At 34.5% G+C, this 26,354-nt stretch overlaps 2 protein-coding genes across 8 annotated transcripts in view; one reads left to right on the plus strand and one right to left on the minus strand.

The window, feature by feature from the left end:
- The window catches only part of LOC129574076 (zinc finger Ran-binding domain-containing protein 2), a 103,360-nt gene that overhangs the window by 55,764 nt on the left and 21,242 nt on the right, over positions 1 to 26,354 (minus strand). The gene's annotated exons all lie outside the window — the stretch shown is intronic.
- On the plus strand, positions 273 to 26,263 carry LOC129574072 (beclin-1-like protein A). 7 transcript variants are annotated; one of them, XM_055455446.1, is made up of 8 exons: positions 12,724 to 13,094; positions 13,288 to 13,558; positions 14,857 to 15,039; positions 21,975 to 22,285; positions 22,744 to 22,898; positions 23,024 to 23,324; positions 23,900 to 24,873; positions 24,935 to 26,263. In XM_055455446.1, the coding sequence occupies exons 2-7, from the start codon at positions 13,446 to 13,448 to the stop codon at positions 24,838 to 24,840; spliced, it is 2,004 nt and encodes a 667-aa protein (XP_055311421.1). In that variant the 5' UTR covers positions 12,724 to 13,094; positions 13,288 to 13,445; the 3' UTR covers positions 24,841 to 24,873; positions 24,935 to 26,263. The 7 variants fall into 7 exon arrangements, with proteins under 7 accessions (XP_055311426.1, XP_055311424.1, XP_055311422.1 ...); XM_055455449.1 differs by lacking the exons at positions 12,724 to 13,094; positions 13,288 to 13,558 and adding exons at positions 274 to 637; positions 1,200 to 1,670 and having other exon boundaries at positions 23,900 to 26,263; XM_055455445.1 differs by having other exon boundaries at positions 12,725 to 13,094; positions 23,900 to 26,263.

Here is a 26,354-nt window from a genome sequence, read left to right on the forward strand (position 1 = left end):
TGGTGCTGGCTTTTGTAGCTACATCAAAATGGACGAAATCTTTAAAGGTTTACTCCAGAGTTATTTCCAATTTTAAACCAGATCATGTTAACTTTTTCCAATGTTTTGTTTTTTATTTGTGCTAAATTTCATCATCTCTGCAAAATGACAGTATCTGTTCGATGAAAATTAAAAGAAAAAAAAAATACTCTGAAAAGTGTATTCATCATACATGGACGTTTCGTCGTGCTAAAGATTTTTTCTTTACATTTTCATGTTCTTTTTAGTTCACTCGCATACTTTCGCCTTAAATTGAGTTAGTTGCGAGATATCCATTGTATCGATCGTATCGCGCGTTGCTTTTTTCTAATACAATAATAATATAAGAACAGCCATCAGCCACAGAAAAAATTCTTTTCCTTCCATTATTATTTTTTCGTTGTTATTTTTCGTTCAGACAATTTAACGAGATATTTGAAATCAATTTATGATGATACCTTTCCTATTTATGTGCTAACAATTCCCGACAAACGATATATCGAAACAAGCGAAAATAAAATAAACAAATCAAACGAAAGGCTAAAGTAAGAAGAAAAAAATACAACGCGAATAAAGAAGAAGAAAATCGGAGTCAACACTGAATTTGGCGTTACATTGAGTGAGAACTGTTCTGAGTTTGTGATGTGATAGCAGTAGTGGTAGCAATAGAAATAGTGAAAAAAAAGAGGAGCGAACACTTTTTAAGTGAGACACAAATAGAACATATTTCAGTTTTGTCGACGCAAAATAAATATACGAAACGCAAACAAATCAACCAAAATTCGCTACAGTGAGAATCCGACCTGGGATTGCAATTCCATTATTGGTGTTGTTTTTATTCTCACGTAAGAGAAAGCGAGAGAAGTTTTAATAAATACCGATCGACAATGGGCATTTGCGATGTACAGTGATTGCTCTATGGATTTAATAAGAAAACTCTTGATAAATGGCTAAGGAATAAATCAATGAAATTCTCCGTACATCGCTATATTCACCCATCATCTATCTCTCTCTCTGTGTGTGAACTAATTTACCTATAAATTACGATTCAATTCTATTTCGTTTTACTTTATGTGCAAGTGTATATTTTTCATCTGGTAATTTTCGTCTGCATTGGATTTTTTTGTATCGACATTCTTTGACCAAATCGCACCATCTATAATCTACCAATAACTTTCAAGAAGTTTAATTTGTGCAAAACAAAATTGAGTACAACGATTCCAGCATTTTAGTTATGCAACGAATTGTACGTAGTGCAGTGTACCAAATGAAAAATTTCAACCAATGGCCAAACGGTGAATAAGGAACGTGTTGAGATTGTGGCCCACAATTAGCTACAGAATATTGCTATTTCTGAAGCAGTCATCTTCGACGTGTGTGATTTCAATCTATCAGCACATTCATTTTTGCCGCTGACCTGTCCAACCCATTTACCATCTACCTGATTTTAAACTGATTTGAAATCTGGACAATTTGGCGACAAACACTCTCACAGGATACTCATAAAACTCATTCATTGATCGTGATTTCAAAGGAGAAGAAAAAACAGTGCAACGATTTCATGTTATTGTGTTTCCACTGAGCCAAATAGTAAAGTGTTCGATCAAGCTAACGTTGTATCAAAATTATTAATGGTTTATATGCTGCTTCATGTACGTATACAAATTTTATTAGGTCGCTAGACTGTTTAGATTTAAGTTTAGTCCTGCATTTTTTCGAATTGAGAGCGATTATATATCGGCGTTCAGTTGCCGACCAATTTATGATACTTTTTCCAAATGGTGTCAGACTATGGCCAACAATCCTGTTGTAAATCATAATTTACAATGAAATACAAATAAACCACATTATTCAGACTAAAATTTTGAGTGGCATAATTTTTGATTCAAATATTCCATTTGTTGCCTTTGTCGACGCAAGTAACACTGAAATACAGAGAACTTTCTGTCTCAGTCAAGTGCTGGTTTGTTCATGTTAGGGATAGATTCATACCGACGATTGAAAACAACTATGGAATACAATAATAAAAACAATACAAAGGTGAAAATATTACTTGATTTTGTTTTTCTTTTTATCTATATCATAAACACACACACATGTACATTTGACTGTAGAGACGCAGCCAAACAAGAATGAATAACAGAGAAAAGTATGCAATACATTTTCGGGTTTCAAACCAGCGAGTTTGGTAGTTTCATGGCAGAAGAGAAAATGGTATATAAATGGTTGTTGTGCGGAGGAAGCACACACACACATCACGCACACAAGCTCAACATTAAGATGAAGAAAAGAACTAAGAGAAGGTATAATAAAGAAATAACAGAAAAAAATAACACATTCTCTTACAAAGATTATGTGTGACTGTATGCGTGTGTTTGTAGCAGTGTATAGTATTCACGATGTCGTTTATTCAGTTGACTGATGAAAACAATCACTTGAATCAATACATGCACAGGCCAATACGTTGAAACGCTTGCAGTACTGCTGCAGCTCAGATATTTGAACAAAAAAACAGCACACAAACTATAGTGAAAAAGCAGCAACAGTACTGAAGATATCGGGGAATCAGAATGGAAACTTTGTAATTTTTCAGAAGCGGCAGTCACCAGTTCCATACCATTTGGAATCGTGCATTTTCCCTTTATTTTCTTTTCATATGTTGTGTGTGTGTGTGTGTTTGTGTATGTGAGAGTGAGAGAGGAAAATACATGCCATTCCTTCCACTCATTCATCCGCTCGTCAAAGATCCCCTATGAAATGCCTGCTAAATAGAATGATGTATTACGAAGAATTTGTCTCCGCTATTTCCCAACAATTTGGATGTGTGAGTGACAACATAATAACGTGAAAAAGTACTTCAAAATCTAATCAAAAAATCGTTGCTGCTGTGTAGTGTGTTGTCGCCATGAGATGCGAGTGCGGAGTCGAAAATCCACACTATGCAGTCTATGGATGCGTGTACGCTGTACAACAAATTGTCCATATTGGCGTTTATGCGTATTTGTGTTTTATTCTGCTGCTTCGACAAAATACATCGGTGCGATGTAGTCAAGTTGATGTACAATAAACCATACCACACCACACCATACCACATAAACACACACAACTACAAAAAAACATCCTGAGTTCGTATAGACATTATGCGTAAGCCTCTTACTCACCAGTTTTTTACATACATTTTCTTTTTCGTTTTTCCACACATACGTTTCACATTTCAAACAAAATATATAACGAGGGAAAAAAATCTCATGAGACCATTTTCTTTAATATTATTGGTCGTGTGCATTAACATCAAATGTTCCCGAAGTGAGAACACACTCATTACGTACATGTACGTCTGTTCTCCCATTGATTCATTACACACGAAAGAGGAGCGAATCGAAATGAAAAGAGAATCGAACAAACTCTGAACACAAAAAAATGTAGGTGTATGAGTACGTAGTTGTTGGCCATTAAAGCATTAAACGCACACGTATTCATGAGAACAGCCATGCACACTGGCTCGAATGAATGCATGCCACGAAAGTGATGTGGCTGCATGATTTACACATCTTTTTTTCCTCCTCTTCTTTCGTTTTATTTTGAAGGAATAGTGAATTTAAAATAAAAAAAGAGAGAAGGTTTCTTCTATATAAAACCAAAGCGTATATTTTCTTTCCTGAACATCAATAGAACTCGCATACATTTGCCTACATATCGACAACATATTCTCATCCTTGTTCACACAAGCATTTTTCACCTCTTTTGCACTTCTTTTCGATTATCTTTCCTTTCATGTTTGCTTTACCTTCTACTTTTACTAAATGCTTGGCTTTCATAAAGGACCCCGTACCGTACGTTATGCTCATTCCGGTTCGTTCCAACGTTAAAAAACATCAAAACCTGGGGAACAGATGAACCAATACAAGATATAAGAAGACGAATTGAGCTAAGAATTTTAGGAGAAGATAGTAATAAATATTAAAACACGGTATATGCAATTAGGACATATCTTATGACCTGTTCATAGCTATTGATCATTGAACTTATCCATCTTCAGTTAGGTCTCTCAATAGAATTCCTTTTTACTACGTAAATGGACGAACTATCCTCACCAGGTGAAGTTCGACCAAATAAGTTGCAACTTTTATGTTGTGTCCAAAGGAAAACCGCTTTCTAATGCATCGAATCGAATCGAATCAATAAACAATAAGTCTGACATTTGAATTCAGCATCATTTCTCATTTCGAGCGATCTTTCTCGATCAGTTCGTTAAATCTCATATACGAAAAATACATAAGATGCAGAGATCTGCCTTTGAGCGGACTTGAATTTTGAAAATTTGCTGAGTTGAAAATTGGCATTTTAGTTATAGGCAATTCGGACAATTGGAAAAATTCTACTTGGAGAGCCAACATAAAATGCTTTCGAGGGTTAATATGCAGACCACATCTCACGCGTTGCTCCAACTTGATGACTTCCACCAAGTGTTCTAACAGTGCATTGATAACGAACTTAAACCAATCCAAGAACATACACATTTTCGAATATCGCTCACAATTACATGGCATATTATATGTGCAAAGATTTCCAAAGATTTCTGAATGTACGCGAATAATTTCGTATTTTGGCAGAAAATGAGCGTCCACAGCTCCAATTATTAATGTACAGCCGCCTCAGGTAAACTCAAAATAAACGAATGACGAAACTGATTGAAATGTCAACACAATTTCGTTAACTTGAACCAGTTAGTGTGGTCCGAGAATTATTTCGTTTTTATTTACAAAAAATACATTACACAAATTATCATGAAAATAACGAATATTACAACTCGTTTATAGCCATGAATAATATGTTCAATGTTGCTCTTCGTGTGTCAACTGTTCTAACAAAAATATTACAATGAAAATTTTGAGATTTCAAAGAACAGCGATGTGTTCGCTCACCGCTAAAGCAGACAGTTATCTTAGTCTTATAAGCATTGATATGACAGAAAAAGGAGCGTCACTTGGGGACTGAGAGCAATGTGCCATTCTTCTAGTGTTTGAATTAACACAGACGCGCACTCGTTATGGCTTACTATGTGCATAGTTTTCTGTTTCTGCAAGCAATCATCAGGTGGCGTTCTATTTTTCTTGTTTGACCTTACCTATATGTTTATACAAAGACTAATAGAGGCTGAGTTATCTTCTATTTGCCGTTTGGCAACTCATCACAAATATCGCATAAAAGTATACGTTGAAAATATTTTTCAGCGATCTCTGCTGCAATACAATTCCAACAAATTAAAACAAGAAAAACATGTCATTTTTAAAAAGATGGTTGTGGTCTATTTTTTTCAAGTTGAATTTATTTGTTTTCGTCTTAATTGTCTATCTGCAATTCAAAGCTGAATCACACTCGAAACGACTTTATTACTTCGCGTACAAATGCGAAGAAACTGTGACCATACATTTTTTTCTTTGATTCGGCTCTTGTCATGTTTGCTAAATGAAATGTTAGTCCGGTGTTAAATTTGTTATTTTCTTTCGTCGTCATTACTCTAATGTGTGCTATGTCATGGTATTTGCATGACCACAATCCAATTCTAGATTCTTGTGAATTAACGAAGACACATTCGAAAGTAGCGATACAAATTTTGCATCTCATTAACACGCTGTTCATCCTTAGCATATACGTAATGTTTTCATTACCATATTCAACAAAAATTCGTGTGAACACATAATATACACAACATATAGTTCAATTCTCAAATTTTTTTCAATTTCAAAAGAAGTTGCTGTTTTTGATAATTTAATTAGTTAAATGCATGTTTAGAAATAACGGACGGACGGACAACTAAATTTACAGGGTTCTGAACGGACGGACGGGCGGACAACTAAATTCAGAAGGCTCTGAACGGACGGACGGACGGGCAAAAATGGACGGACAGACGGACATGCAAAATTCTCATACAATATTTTTCACGATTTGAAAAAAAAAATTCAAATTAAAAAAAAAAAAAATTTCATCGAAAAAATTTCACGAAAATTCCCATCGATTATTCAATTGATATGAATATACACAACATATAGTTCAATTTTCAAATTTTTTTCAATTTCAAAAGAAGAAAACAGTTATTGTTGCTGTTTTTGATAATTTAATTAGTTAAATGCATGTTTAGAAATAAAATTTATTATCAAAATGTATATTTGAAATTCAATGGAAATTTATAAATTGATACAAAAATATTGGTAAAGGTGTCAACGGACAAGCACCTTGTCCGTCCGTCCGTCCGTCCAGGGCTCTTGAATTTTTTTTTGTCCGTCCGTTCAGTACCCTCAGAAATTTTCTTGTCCGTCCGTCCGTCCGTTCAGGACCCTCAGAAATTTCAAGAGCCCTGGACGGACGGGCTAAAAAGACGGACAGTCCGTCCGTTTGACACCTTTAAATATTGGCAAACAAATTAAATAATTTGTTAAGTATTATCACGAGAAAACTCTTTTTTTCGAGAACACATAGAAAGAATTATTGGAAATTTTGTGAAATATTGGTTATAATAATTTGGCCGGTAAAGTTATAATGACTTGTATGCTTGAAAATTGAAAAATGTAGTGTACAATGTTGAAACATCGTATTATGCGGGGTTATTCTTGTAGTGGTGAATCACATTGACACCATATTTTTGGTTTGAGAGAAATGTTCGCAATGAGTATGGATGTAATATCAATTGAATCTATTTTGCGGAAGTGCAATGGATTATTGAATAAATATTTTGAGAGCAGTATCGCAATTCAAATTTTATCGAATTATTTCCACATTCGATTCGGTTTGGCATTTTTGGTATTGTATTTGCGTATCGTGAATAAACAAATTTTTCACAACCACCAGATAAATGCAAATAGAACGAACCTGCAAATCAATTGAACAAATCAATCAAATAGGTAAATATCTTTGTTTTGTTTTTTGCGGTCGACCATTTTTTGTGCCATATCGCGAATATATCTTTCGCCATTGAAATATGAACACTATGAATGGTATGCAAATTCCATGTTGAATGCAAGTTATAGAAACGTTATAGTCAATTGGTGAACACATCAAGTGAGAAAGAAAAACACGAGAGTCCATCAGATGGAAGCAATGCAGTGTGGCTGTGATATGCATAGCAGCACAGCTCCTACCAATAGCCATGCATCAATTATCTTTAAGGCAAAAAATTTCAATTGGACATGCATAGAATAAATATATACCTGGTGTAAAGATTGATCTTGATACGAGTGACTAAAGCGGATTCAACTGTTTTTAAATGAATTTACCCAAATTGTGAGGTAAAATGTGTTAATTCGTATTGCGAATATCCAGATGGTTACTGTGAATGACTCCGTGCATTCGAATATATTGTAACATCAGCTAGTTTGCAATACACGCATAGTTAGTTCGTGTGTGTGCCTGTGTTAAATTACAGTAGCTTTTTGAGCATTCACAATAAAAATGATACATTTTTACGGACTTTTTGGGTGAATTCGCTTAAAATCAGTTTAATCCGACATGTTTTTCTGCGAGTATGTGTTTAATAAACAAAAGATCAAAACTAGCTTTCCGATAGCTAAACGGCATGTCTATGTAGTGATGATAATAAATATTCATTATTTCATATTTACTTCAACATTGAATACTTAAAGTATAAAGAGATTGCTCCAATGAGGTGGACCAATGTCCAAAATGTGGCCGATAGATTTATGCATGAAATTTTAATTATCTCGTTTATTATTTCACATTCGAAACTAAAACAAACATTATTCGCTGCAGCACACAGTTGTTTGATAAGTTGCTAGATTGGTTCATGATTTAGTCAAAACAATGAACACAGCATGCATTCAAATTGAGCTTAGTAGCCAGTGTAGTGTATAAATGACATATATTGAGGTAGGAAAAAGAAATATTTATCGATAAATACAGAATGATTTCTGAAATTGATTTCGCATGTTCATTCGCTCAAAATGCCATTCAGTTTATGCCACAGAATGACGAGATAGACTACCGGAAATATGTGCTGAATATATTACAATTGAAAATCACTTCAAAAGCAAAACCAATATGCAAAAGGAATCCATTTCAGAACGAAATAAACTGACCGATTGCGCTGAATACACCAAGTAGCAATAGCCCATCCAGCAAGCAAAACATAAAATATCCTCTAACATTTGCAAAGATAACATGTCAAATTTTGTAGCACTCGATTCGATTGCGTACATACAAACATCACACGCAATTTGAATTCACATTAAACTATCACTAGTGTAATATTGCACGCACACACAACTATCCCCTTTTGATTTTGTTATTCATTACGAATAATCTATTGTGGGTAGTTGCTCCTGGCGTTACCGTAGAATTCCTCACTTTGAAAATCAAACGCTCAATATTTTACTTTCTCCCTATTTCTTTTTTGTTGCAGCATAGAAACTCATTATTATTATTATTATTATTTCAATTTAATATTTTTCTATTCGTCTTTAAAGTGAAAAAAAAAAATATTTTTCAGTGTGCCATGTGTGTGCATGTGTGTGTGTGTGTGTGTGTGTGTGTGTGCGCGCGAGTAAGTATGTGAGTCAGAAAGTGTTTGCGAATGAATGTGAGTGAGAGTGAGAGTGAGTATGTGTGTCCTGAGCAGTTCCAATGGCAACGATAAAACACAATGAGTTACAGAAAAAAATGTATCCCTAACAACCATATCAGAAACGTTTATAAGAGTCTGTGTGAGAGGGAGAGAGAGAAAGAGAGCAGCACCGTAGAAAAGATGAAGAAAAGAGCGAAATACAAAGGAAAGATCGTACAACACACAAAGTGCATTTACCGCAAATATGCTTTGGTACGCACATGTATGCTTTAGATTGAAAAAAAAAACATAAGATCTCCGAACACAAAAAATGAGCGTGTGTTGTATCAGGATATCGAGATAGTTGTGGTAGGAACATAGCATGACTACAGCGGTAGCAAAGAAAGAGCATATTCGGATTATTCCAATGTGTTTGTAAAAGTGAATGTGTAGACGTTGACCCAAGTGTACCGAATTTATTAGTCAACTGCAGCAAACATGGATCCACACGTAATACATGGAACGAAACAGGCGCACGCAACTGCGCGCAAGCGTCACATTTTTGTTGTTGTTGTATTTTTTCCTTCTTTCATCGTTGCTCCTACTATTGCCGTTATTATCATTACCACTGTTTCCACAAGCAGTGTTGTCGTTAATAAATTTATAGCAAGAGAACTCTTTAATGTAACGAACTTTTTCTGATTGATTTATATCGTACATCATACAGTACAGGTCACACGAATACATACGCAATGTGCGTTTTTCTCATTTTCTGCTAAACAGAAATAAATTTCAACTTACTGTTCCCGACAAAGTGGTATATTGTAAAGGAACGGAAAATGTAACGAAAAACCACTGACGCAAACAAAAAAAAAATGTTTGAAGAATCTAAATTTGTGTGGTAACTGTTCATCGAAATTGGAAACCCATTTCTGTACTGTACACATACATATCATTTTATACACGTCTCTGTATACGACAAATAGGTGGTAGCGGCCGTGACTTAAAAGTCTGTAGCACTAAAAATATTTCCAACGTACAGGGTTACACAATGCACTTGTAGGTGCACATTACACGTACACGAAGACGTACACAAACACGTACACATAGACATATACGTCCACAAAATACACGAACACATCGAACGTTCCCCATGGTTTTTCATTCATGAAAAAAGCCAACTTTGTAAATCTTTGTATTTCAACAAAGTTAAATCGCCGCGACGCCATATTATGGCATTTACTTGCATCTGTTTGAAATAGAAATCAAGACAACACTTCATTTGAGCAAAAATATAAACAAAAATTTGATTGGTCACTGAGACAGCATGAACTCATATACTTTTTCTATTTCATACATTTTTGTGCCTATTTTCGTGTTTTTTGCATAACAAAAAAAAATAGATAACCTAAAGTGTGAAGTGAATATTTGCCCGAATAAATGACACAAGGGCTGTGCCTAATGCGTTCGATATTCTGTTTCAATTCGCCTCGAATGCCATGATTCATTGAGTATATATCATATTTCTACAGTTCCTTGAGTATTCTCAATCAAACTGTTTCCATCTAAAATGACAAACTGATTTGAAATTTATTACTTGCAATTGGATTAAATTTCTCAGGGAATAATCGGAAATCTGACGTTTTGTGTCGGTCGTAGCGATCACACTCAAACCCTAAATACAAATCTTGGTCTTTCGAATAATCAAAGTGGTGAATATGTAAATATGTAGCTTTTTTTATATAGACTTTGATATGCTGTCTCAAATTCCATTCGGGTCTTGTGCATCAGAAAGTACGTCAAAAGTAATTTACTATCATCTGAACGAAAAAACAGCTTGCACACTTGGAGATGTAAGACTTCCATCATGCAAAAGTGATGGCCACACATCGACCAGTATGTATATTGCTTAATAACAATTTTTTTCTCTGCAGACAACGTAATTTTATACCATTATCGATTTGAATGTGTTAACAGCAAAAGTAGCAAGAGACACTTTCATTCTTCCCATTTCAAAGAATCTCCTGAGCGCATGCTTTTAGCTTATATTTCTTAAGAAATTTGAAGTAAGTGCTTAAGCAAGTGGAATAACTCTTGCAAAAATGCAACATTTTTTTTACCGTAAGATCGGAGAGAAGTAAAAAAATATCTTCACATAAATATCTTGCTCCTTTCGTAGTGTGAATAGTAAGGTTTTTTTGTATGTAAGAAAATTTTGTTTATTGGATCACCTTCGTTTATGCTCCCAGTGGTTATGCTTATCCATATTTGCTCATTAGTGGCAAGATATTATGCCCATTTAATTTCCATATGATCAATTCACGCATCGAATAGCATCGTTCAAGGATCTTCTCAGTGTATATTGGTTCGAACCACAAGTATAAGTATATCAAGTTCCCTATACTACTAAAATATATTTGGATCAATGATCGCAATGCTAAATAAAAGAAAAACATAAAATCTTTTCATCATAGTGTATGTTATTAATGGCAGATTGCAGCCTACCCCCTCTAGTTATACTAACTTCTTTCTAGTTCACTCCAAGTAATAGCGAATAACAATAATTCATGCATATACATACGAACACTCCACTCTCACACGCATATATGCAGGAAAGTGGCATTCATTTGCTTTGTTTGTTTTTTTTCCTTGTTTCTTTAAAAAAAAAAAACATCACAACCGATCTGAGTATGATTTGACTGTGCAACGAATGAGAAGATTCAAATCGCCGTAATGACGACGCAGCATCTGAAGGATGAAATGATGAGTAGCACTTTGCCACAAAGCTAGTACAATATAATATGTACAAGAATAATTGCGTTCATCCCCATAAAGTATTTTTCATTCAGTAATAGATAAAAACAACACATCATTTGAAAAGTATGGAAGAAAAAGTCATAGTTTTACATAATGTCGACTTTATTCCAATACAGGAAAATATGGCGTTGAAACCCACTGAAATATTACTATAAATTAAGAAAAAAAAATTAATTTCAGGATACAAAATATCAAAATACTTGCGTCCAATGAATTTGAAGTTCACAGGTTAAGTTTCGCTCTTAACCCATTTCTGCCCCGGAGTTACATTCACGCAATACATAAATTGATATTATCATCTTCTATCGGCTGGAAATCGAAGTTGAAGAGTACCTAAGTTCTCTAAAGAGATTCTCATTATATCGGTTACGAACTCAATCTTCTTTTCTAAGATGTTCTCTACATTAACCATGTACAGTGATACTCAAAAATTAAAAGGAGTTTGTAAATCCACTGTATCACACCTATATTTTCCACTTGATCATATTATTGAACAAATCTTTCAAGCTTAGTTCTATATTGGACCACCCCCTCCCCCCAGCGTGACTGAGCTATGATATATGATTAATAGGAAAAATATTGCGCTTGCTGTACACATCCACATAATACAGAGTTATTTGCCCTTTGTTCAAATCCGCTTCTCTTCTTTTAACATTTTGTTCCATTCCCACTCCTGTTCCCTCACGTTCTCTCTTTCTCTCTCTCTCTCTCTCTCTCTCTCTCTCTCTCTCTCTCTCTCTCTCTCTCCTCCTTTCGTTATTGATATCATTCTTTCAAGATTTTTTGTTTCCATCTTTTTTTCACACATTAGCACCTTTTGCAAAGGACATTTGCACGATCCCGTATATCCATTGAATCTGAAATGGCAGCGCTTTTCCTCCATTTCATTCCCCTCATCGAAATATAATAATTTTGTGTTTCGCTTCACAATCGCTATTCAATGAAAGTAAACTGAATGTGAGATTATGTTTCTTTAATGATGAAAAGAAAGAGCTGCGAGTGCATTTGAGAAGATCTGACTACAAAAACGCGCAAATTCAGTGCCGTTCATTTGTGTAATACAATAAATGCATTTCAATGACTATGCGCTTCATATTATTCAGACTTCGAAAAAAGCGGTGTGTGAAGAAGAAGAAGAAGAAGAAACTTTTGCCTCTATGCGTTGAATCAACTCAAGCAGGGATGTAGCTGCAATTTCGTAATCTTTGTCAACCATTTTGCATTGTTCACATTTCAAAACGGCATTATTTCACACTACAATTAAGCGTGTCGATTTTAGATTTCACCCAGTTTTTTGCATTTGTATGTGATGAACCTCTATCTTTTCCTTGCAAAATTGATGGGCAGGACCATTGGAAGTATATATGCAGGCATTTCTATGAATTTTAAATGCTAGAGCATGCGAACGTTGTATAATATTGAGTCTTCAATTAACGAGATGAATCATTTTTGGAAAGCATTGCATAAAAGTTGATGGAGAGCCCTTGATATCAAATTTCTATCTCATCTTCTCAGTTCACGTACCGACATCTTGTCCAGTTCTGTGCGTTTCGGTTCCGATGTAGGCAAGATAATGGCGAACTTATTAAATGTCGCGCCGGTTAAATCACTGCTCTTATCGAAATTAATTTGAATGCATGATGTGTATGTTCCGAACATGATACACGGCGGCCCAGAACAGTCACGGTGTTTTCAAATCAGAGTAAGAATACGATTTCATATATTCAGAAAAATAATTAAATATTAACATTGTTGTCGTGCGCGAACGCCATGGCAAATTCGTCCCATTAACGTGTACAAGCCGGGAAAATTTACCTTTGATTCCATTTTATTTTCATTTATTTTTCTTTTTCATTCTTACCATCATACTATTTGCTTCGGTTTACGCCGTTAAGCACTTTGGTATGGCAACGAGCTCTGTATTACTATTATGTCCGCTCATTCGTGGTCGCGCATGGAATTTTTCTACCTACAAATCGAAAACGTAGAAAATGAGTAAAATTACCGTTCATTGCTCACCTCTTGAGGCAAACCAAATTAAAAGGGGTCGCCTATGCGTTACTCAGTTTGGCGAGATTGTCGCCATAGACACAGGCACACAATTACGAAACCCAATCGAAACCCAAACCGTACTCCTTCTTCTTCAGCGCCCGAACCATTTTCGATGTAAGTACGAAAAGGTGGAAATATTGTGATTTTTGAGTGAATAAGGAAAAATTTTGTACAATAGATTTGGCAGAGGTCATTGAATCATTGTAAAACGGTTCATTTTATGTCTTCATTTCCGATCCTTTGGTTAATATGCATGCCTTTCGATAGTGTTGGCCTCGAACGTTCATTCGTTCGACTTGATTTTAAAAAATTATTTTGTTCCTTTTTGTTCGAGCGAATGCACGAACAAAACCATTTTTTCTTTCAATCGTATCGAAAACTACCTTGTGACTTCACCTTAAGTAAAAATACAGTTGAGATTATATGCTCAGAATGCACTTTTTGAGTAATAATTGTATCTTTACGCCGAAAATATGCCGTTCAAGCAAAATGGAATGAGTATATTTTTGGAATTGTTTGAATGTGGGCTTGTTTGTTCAAACTGCGAGTCTGACTTAAAAGACAGTCAGATAGTTTACACTTTACATCTTTTGGAATCTTCCAATCGCTAGTCGTCAAAACACAGCAAATTCAATACGACGTTAACAGTACGCATTTTATTTTATATTTAAAGCAATTTACAATTTAAAAATGTATGATTCATGTCCGTTTTCCTCTTCATTTCTTTAAGAAATGACCAAACGATTAGGAAATTGTTTCCTCTTGTTCAATTCATGAAGAAATACAGGGGAAAAAGTAAGGGCGTAACTCAATTTGTCCAACTCTTGTTGCCGCCTTCAATTTCTTATTTTCGAATTATGGCTTTAAAGAGAAAAAAATGTCTGGAAATCGATTGCATATTTGATGTAAATGCTAGTGTAAGTGGTTGTCAGACATTGCCTTGAAACTGATAAGCTATGAATCGAATGGACGACTTTATTTCATAGCTCTCATATAGATTATAGGGCGTCGTTGTTTCATTTGATACATTTAACCTGTGATTTAGTAGGAATGTACTTTTCTATGTTCGTGGCTTGCATGAAATGTGTTTTATTTTTGGTCAATTATTATCGTACACAATTCAAGTGGATCACAATTCCAACTAAACCATGAATATTTGAAAAGTAATGTACTCAAAGTGTACAAACATAGCCAACGTGCACAATGAATCGATGATTTAACTAGATCGATAGATTTGTAGAAATTCTCACATCATTAAAAACAACATTTTCTTCGTAATTATAAAATTGTCATGAATCGCTCTCATTTTGTCAAATGTCTAAAATCGTTATTGTAAGACTATCCCTGTGATTAATAACTTTTGATTGGAATCAGTTGGTAATTTGGTGTATAATTTTTTTCTCTTCTTACAGATTGTTATTGGTTAAAATCAACATGAGAACGACAAGGAAACAACGTTTGATTGGGCTACCAGGACTGAAGGCGACATCATGTTTAACGGTTGTTCTACTCATTTTTCTAGAAACTGTACTGCTATCAACCGTATCGAATTGTGCCAAAACATTTTTCATGCATTGGAATACATCGAACAGCATGTAAGTAGACGATATGTTATTTACAGCAAAGTAGGAAACAAATGCAAAAAAGAAGAAGCCATCAGTTTTAGAACACCTCCGTATAAATTTTTGCGATATATTTTAAAATAAAAATAGGTGCAAAAAATTATCAATCACTTATTCCCCACCCAACGATCACCAGTCGAATCTTAATGGATATGAAATTTTCGTTTTTAAAATTTCATTAACTATACAATATACATACATAATATATATCTTAATTTTTATTCGGCAATCGAAGGTTTTACATATAGAATATATGCTAATGATTATAAATGCGAAATATCGACAAACAACAGTCAAAAGAACAATTCAACAGGAAAATAAAAGACAACACACAATGATCAAAACCACAACTCATCAGATTAATCCGAATCCAAAACAGTCAACAATCTCAAATGAAAGAAAAAAATCTTCGACATACTTGTATACCTATTTTTGAGCGTTGAACCACATTCATAGTTAAAGAGGCGAAAGGGAATTGAACAAAAAACTAACAATATATCACACACCGAACAAATATTTCTCATTTATCGTAAGATTGAAAATACTTTTATTCATTTTTTTTATTGTTGGTTTGAACGATGTTGCTCAACAATGTTTTTTGACCATATAGCTTTCACAAGTAAAGCAGAAATAAACCTAAGTGTTTACAAAACTATAATTTGAATCCAACTTTCGATGGGTCTTTGTGTCTATACGATCGAATTTTTGTGCGAAGCAATCAATGGTAAAGAATACGATCTTGAAAATGAAAACAAAATTCGACCAAAGACTCAAAAATTAAGTTCCTGAAGAGATTCTACCAAGTCTTTAGAATGTCAAAGTATATTTAATTGAATAACATATTTATAATTTAGCATATATGAACCGCTGAGAATAAGTTGCAGGAATTATCGCAATGAAAAAGTGAAAATTGAGTATGTTTACCAAAAAAATGGAACCTGAGTCCATATTGTTGTTTTAATTACGGCTTAAAAAATCGAAGTTCGACAGCAAAAATATTTATATTTTCGTTCAGGCAGTTCAAAGTGTTTTGCCACAAAATATGTTCATATAATATTCTCAAAGTATAGCAACAAAACAAATGATCGAACATCGAATCGTATCCAAAAGCGATGGTGATAGAAGCGATAGATGGAAGTTTAAAAGTAGAATGGTGAACAATGCTGAAAAAGAGCATACGAAAAAAAATTCCGAAAGAATGGGCAAAAGCAATTCAAATAAAAGAGAAGGAAAAAAACTGCACACAATTGCAAGTGATCTGTACGAATACCTGAAATACATAGACATATAATAATCGAATTGAAACAAAGATTCTGTGTGTACTTCGTTGAAACACGAAGAGGTAGAAAAACACGTTATACAATATGTTATAAGCATGAAGAGCTATGTGAATGTGAATTTCTTTATTTTTTTATTATTTTTTTTAAAGAATCATGAACATCATACCAATGTGGTTTGGCCTTAGCTTTGGCTTTGGCTTGTTTCACCGTCGCCTCTTTCATCTTTACTCGTTGATGTTTCTCGTTGATTATTTGTTGGATCGTTTAGTGTTCATTCTTAGGCGATGCGACGTGGATTTCTATATACACTGTAGTATATAATGAATACGCGTATGTGTGTGTGTGTATATATGCTGTAGGCCAATATCACTCGTTTCTGCCTGAAATGAGAATAAGACACAAAAGAGATAGCCACTCGAATGGGAATGCACGAGTTATTCTGTACGATGTGTTTGCATGTGCATACGTGTGTGTGTCTATGTGTATGTGTATGTGTATGTGTGTCTGCCACACGCATTTTGACACTTCGAAACTGTAAATTATTGCTTTTGATGTATTTACTGCACATGTTATTATTTCGTTAACTGCGGAAGAGACGGTCAAATTAAAAGACACGCATACGCACTTATTTTCAACAGTTTGGTAATGCTACAGTTTAAGCCAACGCCAAAGTTAAAGCCAAAATGCTGAACCTAAAGCTGAAGTTGAAGCAAAAGATTCCGAACACCAAAATATAACACGAAATACAAGAAAAATATATTTGTGGAAATATACAAAAGAATACTGAAAATTAGTCATACAATAAGCCATGAATGATTCCTCTCTCTTTCTCGAAAAATGAAAATAAAAAAAATATATATTCAAAGCAGGTCAAGCAGGCAAAGATATAAACGGCAGTAAGAACGGCCAAACGAGAGAATGAAATAAGAAGAAGAAGAAAAAAGAGCAGATTGAATGCGCCCGAAAAAGAATAACAACATATAGAAGAAGTCGAAAACGAAATGGGCAAAAGACAGATAAATGAAGAAGTTCAAACGAGAGCAACAACAAAGCGATCAGCGAAATACCAACGAAAAACGAGCGACGAGAATGTAGAAACGGCGAAAACAAGAATACCAGAATACAAAACTATAATGAAGAGAAGTGCTTATGTGCGTACATGAACTGACCGCTATATTTCATAAAGAAAAAAGAGATGCTTTATTGGGCTTTCTCTCTCGCTCTCTCTCTCTCTCTCTCTCTCTCTCTATCACACACACTCTTTCTCACACTTCTTGCATCTCCAGCCGATGTAACCAAACACGAACCACATACTAAGCATACCATTATATTACCATTATATTTGGAACGCTCCTAATAGGAGCCTCCTATTTAAAAATTCAGCTTTATTCAGAGCCTCAATCTCCACCAACCATCTATATGTGTTGGATCGTTCGAATTCGGGTTTCGTCTTCTTTGCTTTACTACCTTAGCGCTACGCCAACTTTTCTTCTGCAGAGAGCGCGCGGTCTAGACAATACGTTTCTAATGACATGATTGTGAACGCTTCTTGCACCATCATCATCATCATCACTTTTGTTTATCTTGAGACGGCCAACAATGAACTCATAATCGTTCAAATATTCTCAATGGTGTCACTTGTCGGCCATAATCTATTCTGAACTAAATGCATTCTATTCAGAGTGCCTTCATTGCTATTCAGAATTCTACTTGATATATTTCAAGTTTTTGACAAATTCAACCGTCGACCAAATATCATTCGTCGGGTATTTAATGTGAAGTAAAATAAAAGTATCCCAAATTCGTTTGCTTAGTTCGTTGAAGATGAAAATGACAAATTGCAAGAGGCCCGTTTCAAATCCTACATAAAGTTATTGGAAATCTATAACCGCCGAAATACAGCAAGACATCGGCTGAAGATGCAATGGAAAAGAAAGTTTGTGCTTTCATCATTGAAATTTGAGGAATCGTGCGGGTGCAATGTTCGGAATAAAATCGTTCCGTCTCTTTTTCCTACTTCTTTTGGCTGAAACAGCATTTCAATCACGGTCGATGCATTCCTCTTCATTACGAAGTAATGTAAAAAAATTGTGTTGGAAAACACACAGAAAATACATGTAAATATCTATTGGATTGTGTTATATTCAATCATTATATTCAACTGATGGATATTGCAGGTATAGTGTTCGTGTGTAATATTGATTTTACAGGTCTCCTTTTTGTTCGCGTTATCGTTCAAGAGTAAAAGTTGAAGCAATGATTGAACTACACCAATCCCAACCAATATTTAGTTAATTGCTTGCTATGCAGCTGAATTAAAATCTTTGGCGTCGATCGATTCTTGATCGCACATAAAATGTTTAATGCCTTAAAATATAGCTTTCATCATGGATAAAAGAGCAGCCTATGCAGCAGCAGCAACAACAACGGTACAGCAGTAGTGACATCAAAAAGAGCGAAGAAAACACTGAACGAAGCTGAAAATTCATTCGTTTGATCGGCCATATTGCTTTTCTTTTTATACTTCATTGCTGTGTTTGTGTTTATGTGTGTGCGTGTGTTTTTTTTTCCTCTCCCATGCATTCATACGCTCTCGTCCTCAATCAGCCTCTTCCATATCGATGCCTTTCTTTGTACTTTGCTTTACTCTGCGTGTGATTCATTCCTGGTCTCTCAATATGTTCAATTCAAAATGACGGTATTTCTTCATTTCAGTACGAATTACTTTGAACTACAGCATTGAACAACAAAACTGACTAAAAATCAAAATCGAACGTCTAGTCACTCGGTCAAATGTTTCGATGTGCGAGATTATCGAAAGATGGAAAATGTTCAAATGAAATTATTTCTAAAAAACGTGTACGTTCTTTTTTCATCTGTGGAACACTCGATAATCTATAAACAGTAGTACATGAAAAAAAACACAAAATCAAAAGCATTCTCGCATTGCATACGTTCAACCAATATATGCTGGACAAAATTTGATTTTTTTCTGCTGTTGCTGCTGTTCATTTCTTTTCCGTTTCTATTTTATTTTCATCGTCATTCTTTTATGAATTATGTGCCCGCATATACACATATTCTCATATACACATACTTTTGTATGCTAGGGATTTCAATTTGTTGCCCCGTCGCTGTATTGCTGTCGCTTTGGATTAGTTGCATATAGCATTTTAAAAGCCATGTCGTGCAGATAAATTGAAGAAATACACCTATTTTTTTGTTCATATACTTACATTTGGCACACACTCAATGGTAATAACACTACATACAAAAATACATAGCAACAAAAGTAACACACAGTAAAACTTTTTGTGTTATACCAAAATCGAATAGTTGTTTTAGTAAATTCGTCACTTATATTTCGATTCAATGCAATCAGTTTTCATCGTTGAAATGAAATAGCTCAAGCCAATCGTTACGCACATTCAAAATACAACAGTGTGGTTCGATTGATTTTCGCCTATTTGGAATCCATTCAGAGCGCTACAGAAATTCTCATATACGCCATTTAAGATTCAAAACAGATTCAAACCGAACAAGCTTGACCAGTTGGCCCGTATCGTAACTGCAATTCTTAGCTTTCATTTTACTTATCAGCATTGATGAATATTTTCTAGGGATTTTATTTTTATATTGACAAGAAACGCCACATTTCAGGATAAATTCAAGTTAATCGCCCGCGATTATTGGCAATAAAATTAATTGTACACATCTTATACTCGTTTATTCAGGTATATGGGCAAAAACACAGACTGGAAGGTTACATTCGCACGATTTTTCAAAATATTCATGCTCATATCTCTTTTGTAAGCCCAGAAACCACTTGAAGTATTATGCTGAGGCAAATCTAGACCACAAAAGGAACATTTCATACCAACAAACCTTTCCCATATCTCCCACACCCATAGAGATATAGCCGTTTTTTTGTTGGACTGAAAGGTTACAATTTTGGCGATATGTTTGGAGTTTTTCTTACATATATCTAAAATCCAGTTCCCCCAGCAGAGCATCCTTTTACTCCAAGGTTCTGTTCGCTGTCTGAAGGATCAAAGAAACGAACGAAACCATATTTACCCCATAAAAATCAATTCGGGTCGCTCTATGATCCAAAATATACGGACTGGAAGGTTACAGAAAAAAGACTGCCTCGTTACACAAAATTCCTCGGGCTAAATAAACCAAATATCAAATTCAAATTAGGTTCAAATCAGTCGATAACAAATAGAAATACGAGAATTTATCATGATTTTTGGTTTGGAATCGATTTGTAATAGAAATTTGTCATAAACGATTCCGATTTCTCTGATCAAAAAAAGGACTGTAAGGTTACACATAAAAGACTGAATCGTTACAAAGTACATCGACGGTTGAAATAAATGCAATAATACACTCAAAATTGATTCAAATGGGTAGAAAAAGAATAGAAGTGTTATCATTCTTTGTGGTGTTCAGTTCTGGATTGGTTTACAAAGAAAAAACCTGTCATCAAATGATCTCGATTTTTTCAATGTAACAAAGACTGGCTCGTTACACATGTCTGAAGGCTCGTTTAAGTGTTTTAGTCAAATAAAGTAACTAATATTTTCTATTTTCCAGAAAATAGGCAGAAAGTTCTTAAAAAAAACTAATATAGCGTCATTATTCTTGATAAAGGTATACATGAAAAAAAAAAACTTTCGGGAATTTTAGACTGGAAGGTTACATTTCAATTTGCGGCACCTTTCGGAGCCTTCAAATGCACATGATTAAGATGTATTTATTGCAAAATTTGGCCAAAATAGCACGATTACATCGTAATCTAATAAATAAAATTGAATAATAGCAATGATAACGAAAATTATATATTTAAATAAGGCTTTTTGTTCGGTTGTGTATTTTCGCTTATTTTGACCCAAAACGAGGCACAAGCACAACTACGTTGAAATGGCACACTATAAACGCTTTCCTTTATATGAAAATGGTATTGGCCGATACTTTAGGATCACTTTTAAAGAAAAAAGACCACAGTACCGCGATATTTGAATAAAAAAAAATTTCTAACCATTCCCGATTTTCGTGTTTTTGCTCATATATGGTTTTAAAAAAGAATTTTCATGTTAATTCTAAATAATAAAGAAAAATACGTAGAGATATCAGAATGATCAGAATGAAGCGTGTTAAGGTCAACTACTAGGAATTATAACAAAGTTATCATATGCTGTACACTCCCGCAATAATAACAATGCCGCATGAAGATTATGCTCGAATCGTCGATGAAAGTAGCCTGATTTTAGCATTTGCCATTTGAAAAGCAGATAATTAAAAAAAAACACCTGCCCAAATAGCATTAATCTGGATTAGACCACACCGAAATAATCACATTAAAAACTCACACGACATATCGCAACCCAGCATTTTCACCAAGCAAATAGAATGTTCTTGAAAAACAAAGGAACTAGGTTATAATGATTGCGTGGATTTTATGTTAAGAAAACCAATTCCGCGCAAAGCTTTGAAAATTATCTAGAATTAAATTTGAGTTTGATGATCATCAAAATTTGGATAATCGTCACACGCCCTTTAAAATATACGAACACTTTTGCCTGATGATCCGATAGTAACCACATTCTATTTCTTTCCTTACAGATTTCGAATAGACAACACCGATCACATCATAGACGTAAATAAGGGAAATTTAGCCTTTGAATACGATCAAGTGCATATAATATGTCCAGTGTACGAGCCAGGCACATTTGATAATGAAACTGAAAAGTATATCATTTATAATGTGTCAAAGGTGGAATATGAAACGTGTCGCATCACAAATGCGAATCCTCGTATTATAGCCATATGCGATAAACCGCAAAAATTAATGTATTTTACAATAACATTTCGGCCATTTACACCACAACCAGGTGGTTTGGAGTTCCTACCAGGAAATGATTACTATTTCATTTGTAAGTACACTGCAGTTAAACATTGTTTCGTTGTGCATGCACAGCATACATATTCACTATAGCTCCCATTTTACAAGTATTTTTTTCAAATTATGATTGCTTGCGACTCAATCCTTGTTGAAGCGAATGTAAAACAATGCCTTGTACGCCCGAGCCCAGGTCAGGCTGGGTGACAATTTCTTTTTGTCGTTTGGTTTCTTTCCTTCCTGAAATTTTGCACTCTATTCAGGTGACCATTTGAATGAAAACCAATAAGCACAGGATGAATTCGTTCTGTGAGAATAAATAAATGCGTGAAACCCTTATAGCAGCAATCACTTCATCATTTGTTTAGCTTCAACTTGATTTACGTCTTTCATTTCATTTTATCATTTTTAAAAGCGTAATTAAACAACCCACTAACTGCTCAATTTCATTTTATTTTCCGTTCGTTATGTCCTGTCTGTGTCACAAAACAGCAACATCTTCAAAAGATGATCTGCATAGGCGAATAGGTGGACGGTGCTCCACGAACAACATGAAGGTTGTTTTCAAGGTTTGCTGTGCACAAGAAACTGAAACGCAGAATACTACCCAAACATCATTGGATGTTGCATCCAAGAATAATGCCACGGTTAGTGCCAACCAATTGCTATATTATTCAATGAATATTATTTACTTTTTTTGTCAACGGCAATCCATGATGGAAAAATAACGATTGATTTACTAATATTTTTTGTCCAAAACATTCCATTGCAGACTACCACCGTGGGCAATACTACCGGCGAACGCACTCCGCTACTAACAATCAACACAAGCAATGCTGTCAAGAGCACAATGACATGGCTATCGCGTGACAACGAAGGCAATGGTGGATATCGGCACAGCATTCCAATCACCTCCACCATATCAGTACAATCATACCATCCACATCCGACTTCGTCTAGACCTTACATCAACAGTAGCAAATTTAATAAAAATAACAACAATAAAAACTTCAACAATAACAATTTTAATCATAGTAACAATGCGCCGTCCCATAAACCAACTAAGAAAACAAGTAAGTGCCACCAAACATCTGCCATTTGTCATTCATTCGTAAATTTGTTCTGCACATCTTATGAGAAAATTAAACATTACAAGCGCACAATTGATATTTACGAGGAAGCTTCTTAGCCTAATGTTCGAAAGAGCTCACCAACACCCCTTTATTTGTTCTTTTATTCTGCGAAATGTTCTGGCAGTCATATGAAATACATTCAAATCTATTACAATCAAGAAAATCCAGATATGAGATAAATAATTGATTGCAAAAACGGTCTTCGATGTGAATGATCATCGAAATGCAGGCCATTTATATGTATATATATATATATATTTCACGTGGAAACCAAAACGTTTTCGATGAAAAATTGAGACACAATTAACCACGAGCATTAAAGACATGACAATGCATTTGTCAAAATTGATAAGAGCACTGTTTAGTGAATTCTACAGAACATTCTCCGTAACTAAGAGCCTCACCGTGCGTTCGCAAATTGAATAGCGGTCAAACTTCAAAGTGTTTTGGCATAGTCTTCAGTGTTGATTTTGATTCGGTATTAATTTTCAATGTGTGTTTATTTTCTATTTTAGACGAGTACGATAAGCATCCGAATGAGGTCGTAAAAAATGAAGAGCTCACTTATAACAATAATGGTGGATTCAGTTTGATGAGAACAAATCGACGATCCGTAGACAATTCCACATCGTTCCTATTCAGTTGGATGCCGCAGCAGTTGTCGTTCATTGTGTTGACTTTGTCGTTAGTGTTTTTCCTAAATTATCTATTTGTAATTCAATCGATATTTGTACCGAATCTAATACGCGTCATTCGGTGCAAGGTTCCTGCTGGTACTGATGCTAAATCAGAAACATTTGAAACGGTAGAAGATAGTACCAAGAAGACGTCCAAAATGTGTCAATTAGCATCTAGCCAGTGCCAATTGATGAATGTGCCTCGCGCCGATGTTGATGACAGCGTCACAATGCAAATGTGGAACGAATCATCATCGGAGGATTCACAATTAGTACATGTATCAACGCTAATACAATGTTGTCAGACATCAAGGGCAAATGGAACTGCAACTGCAACTGCATCTGTGAAATTAATCGATAAGGCAATGCCTCCTCAACTAATACCGCACAAGCGGTCAATCGTTACTACTAATTTTAATGATAATACTACACCTTCACCTAATAACATTTTGAACAATACGAATACTATTTTAAACTATTCTAAATCGACGTTTGTACATAGCCACTTTAATCGAACTTACGACGAAGTAAATGGCACTATCAATTTCACAAATGCATTCATTGCTCTTTATACAAGAAATAGTGATAATATTAAATTAAATATTAGTAGTGATAAGTTTAGTTTAGATAATGACAGTTGTATTAGGCATAATTCAACTAAATGTACCGGCGATTTGCAGCAGCCGCAACCGCCGCAGCAGCAGCAGCACAAGCAGCATTACGATAAACTAAACAATAGAAGTAGTGGAAAATCATCATTGGTTCAGTGTTTTCGGTGAAAACGCTTCGTTTTCCGAATCGACTGATCAAAGGTACATTCATTCAAATGTGCACGAGATTTTATCGTACTTATTTAATTATATAAAATTCAAGAATGATGAAGGAGAACAATGCAGCAAATGAAAGCCATAAGTCCTTTGAATTCATGCCAGACACAATTGCAACAGTTGATGCAAAATACGCGCAGACTTGGTGGATACTACACAATATATACAAACAACTTGGCACATGTGAAATTGTGATTTTGGAGTGCATGGAAAAATTAACATTTTATTACATTAGAACGCATGCTACTCGAAGAGCAAAATGCTATTCGAAGACATTTTTTTTAAAACTTTGTTCAATTTTAATGAAAAGCTGGATTTTTCATTACGTGTTTTTTTAAACAAACAGAAAATGTAATCAATCACGCAACATTATTCTATATTTTCGGGATTTTAGTTTGACTGATTCGATTTTATGCAGTGCAACAACAGAACTCCTTGTATTTCAACCAGTTAGGCACAATGTGCATCATGCAAATTTGTAAATAGTTCTGAAATACAGGTAACAATTTCAAGACCATGTGTCATAGAGTGTATCGCGTACTTAATTCACTCGAATATATGGTGATGTGATCAAATCTAATAGTATTATTACAAATGTTCAAAATGAACTTGGAATGGATCCAGAATTACATTTGAAAAGAAAATTCCAACGAAACTTTGAGTCTTGAATGAGACTTTCCGCAACTAACGGATATCCAATTCATCATATATTTTTTTGCTTTCATTTGATTTGATTTTGTTTTTGTGGCAGTTTTTTTAAATCAGGCTTTTCTTCAATACTAGTATAAATTGCGACGAACTTATATGCAACACTTCAAGTGATATGATGACAAACACTTCATTTTTTTATTATTAGCTTACAGCCACTATTCATATTTATATTAGATTCACAGAATGTTAAAAATATCTTGAAATGGACAAGCAGGATTCATGTATTCAAGTATCTGTGAAACCGCACAAAGAACAACAAAACACAAAAACGAATTTCTGGATAGAAGTGTTATTTTTGTTGTCTTTGCAATAAAACGGCACTACTGTACAAGACACATTCGAACAGATTTTAAATTATTCGAGTTTTATAGTGAGATTTATACAAACACACACACACATCATAAGCAAACGAACAAACAAACAAAAACGCCATTTGAAATGAACGAAAAGTACAGAAATTATTATTATATTTGTTTCCACCACTGCAACGTATATGTATATTTTACTTGTGTCAATTTTAGTGCTTTCAGTACTTAAAAAGTCTTTTATTTTACTTTAACAAAGTTTAAATTTTTTGTTTACACATTTTCCATTCATTTCGAATTGCCATAATCGAAAAGAAAAAAATAAATATGACATCGATAATTTAAATTTAAACGAAAAACGAAATGCTCATTTCTACACGTAATATCGTTCGTTTCTACATAATTTGCGCGTTTTCTTTACAGTAAACTGGATTTAAGTTAGAAATTTAC

The sequence above is a fragment of the Sitodiplosis mosellana genome, unplaced genomic scaffold (genome assembly GCF_009176505.1).
Source record: "Sitodiplosis mosellana isolate CC-2019 unplaced genomic scaffold, AAFC_SMos_1.0 Smas_scaffold_6150, whole genome shotgun sequence".
Classification (NCBI taxonomy): domain Eukaryota; kingdom Metazoa; phylum Arthropoda; class Insecta; order Diptera; family Cecidomyiidae; genus Sitodiplosis; species Sitodiplosis mosellana.

Excerpts from the sequence above, each read along its gene's own strand:
- LOC129574072 (XM_055455446.1), top strand. The coding sequence starts at position 13,446 with ATGCGTTACTCAGTTTGGCGAGATTGTCGCCATAGACACAGGCACACA. Across the intron at positions 13,559-14,856 it reads GCGCCCGAACCATTTTCGAT|ATTGTTATTGGTTAAAATCA; the intron begins GTAAGTACGAAA and ends CTCTTCTTACAG. Across the intron at positions 22,899-23,023 it reads CATCCAAGAATAATGCCACG|ACTACCACCGTGGGCAATAC; the intron begins GTTAGTGCCAAC and ends ATTCCATTGCAG.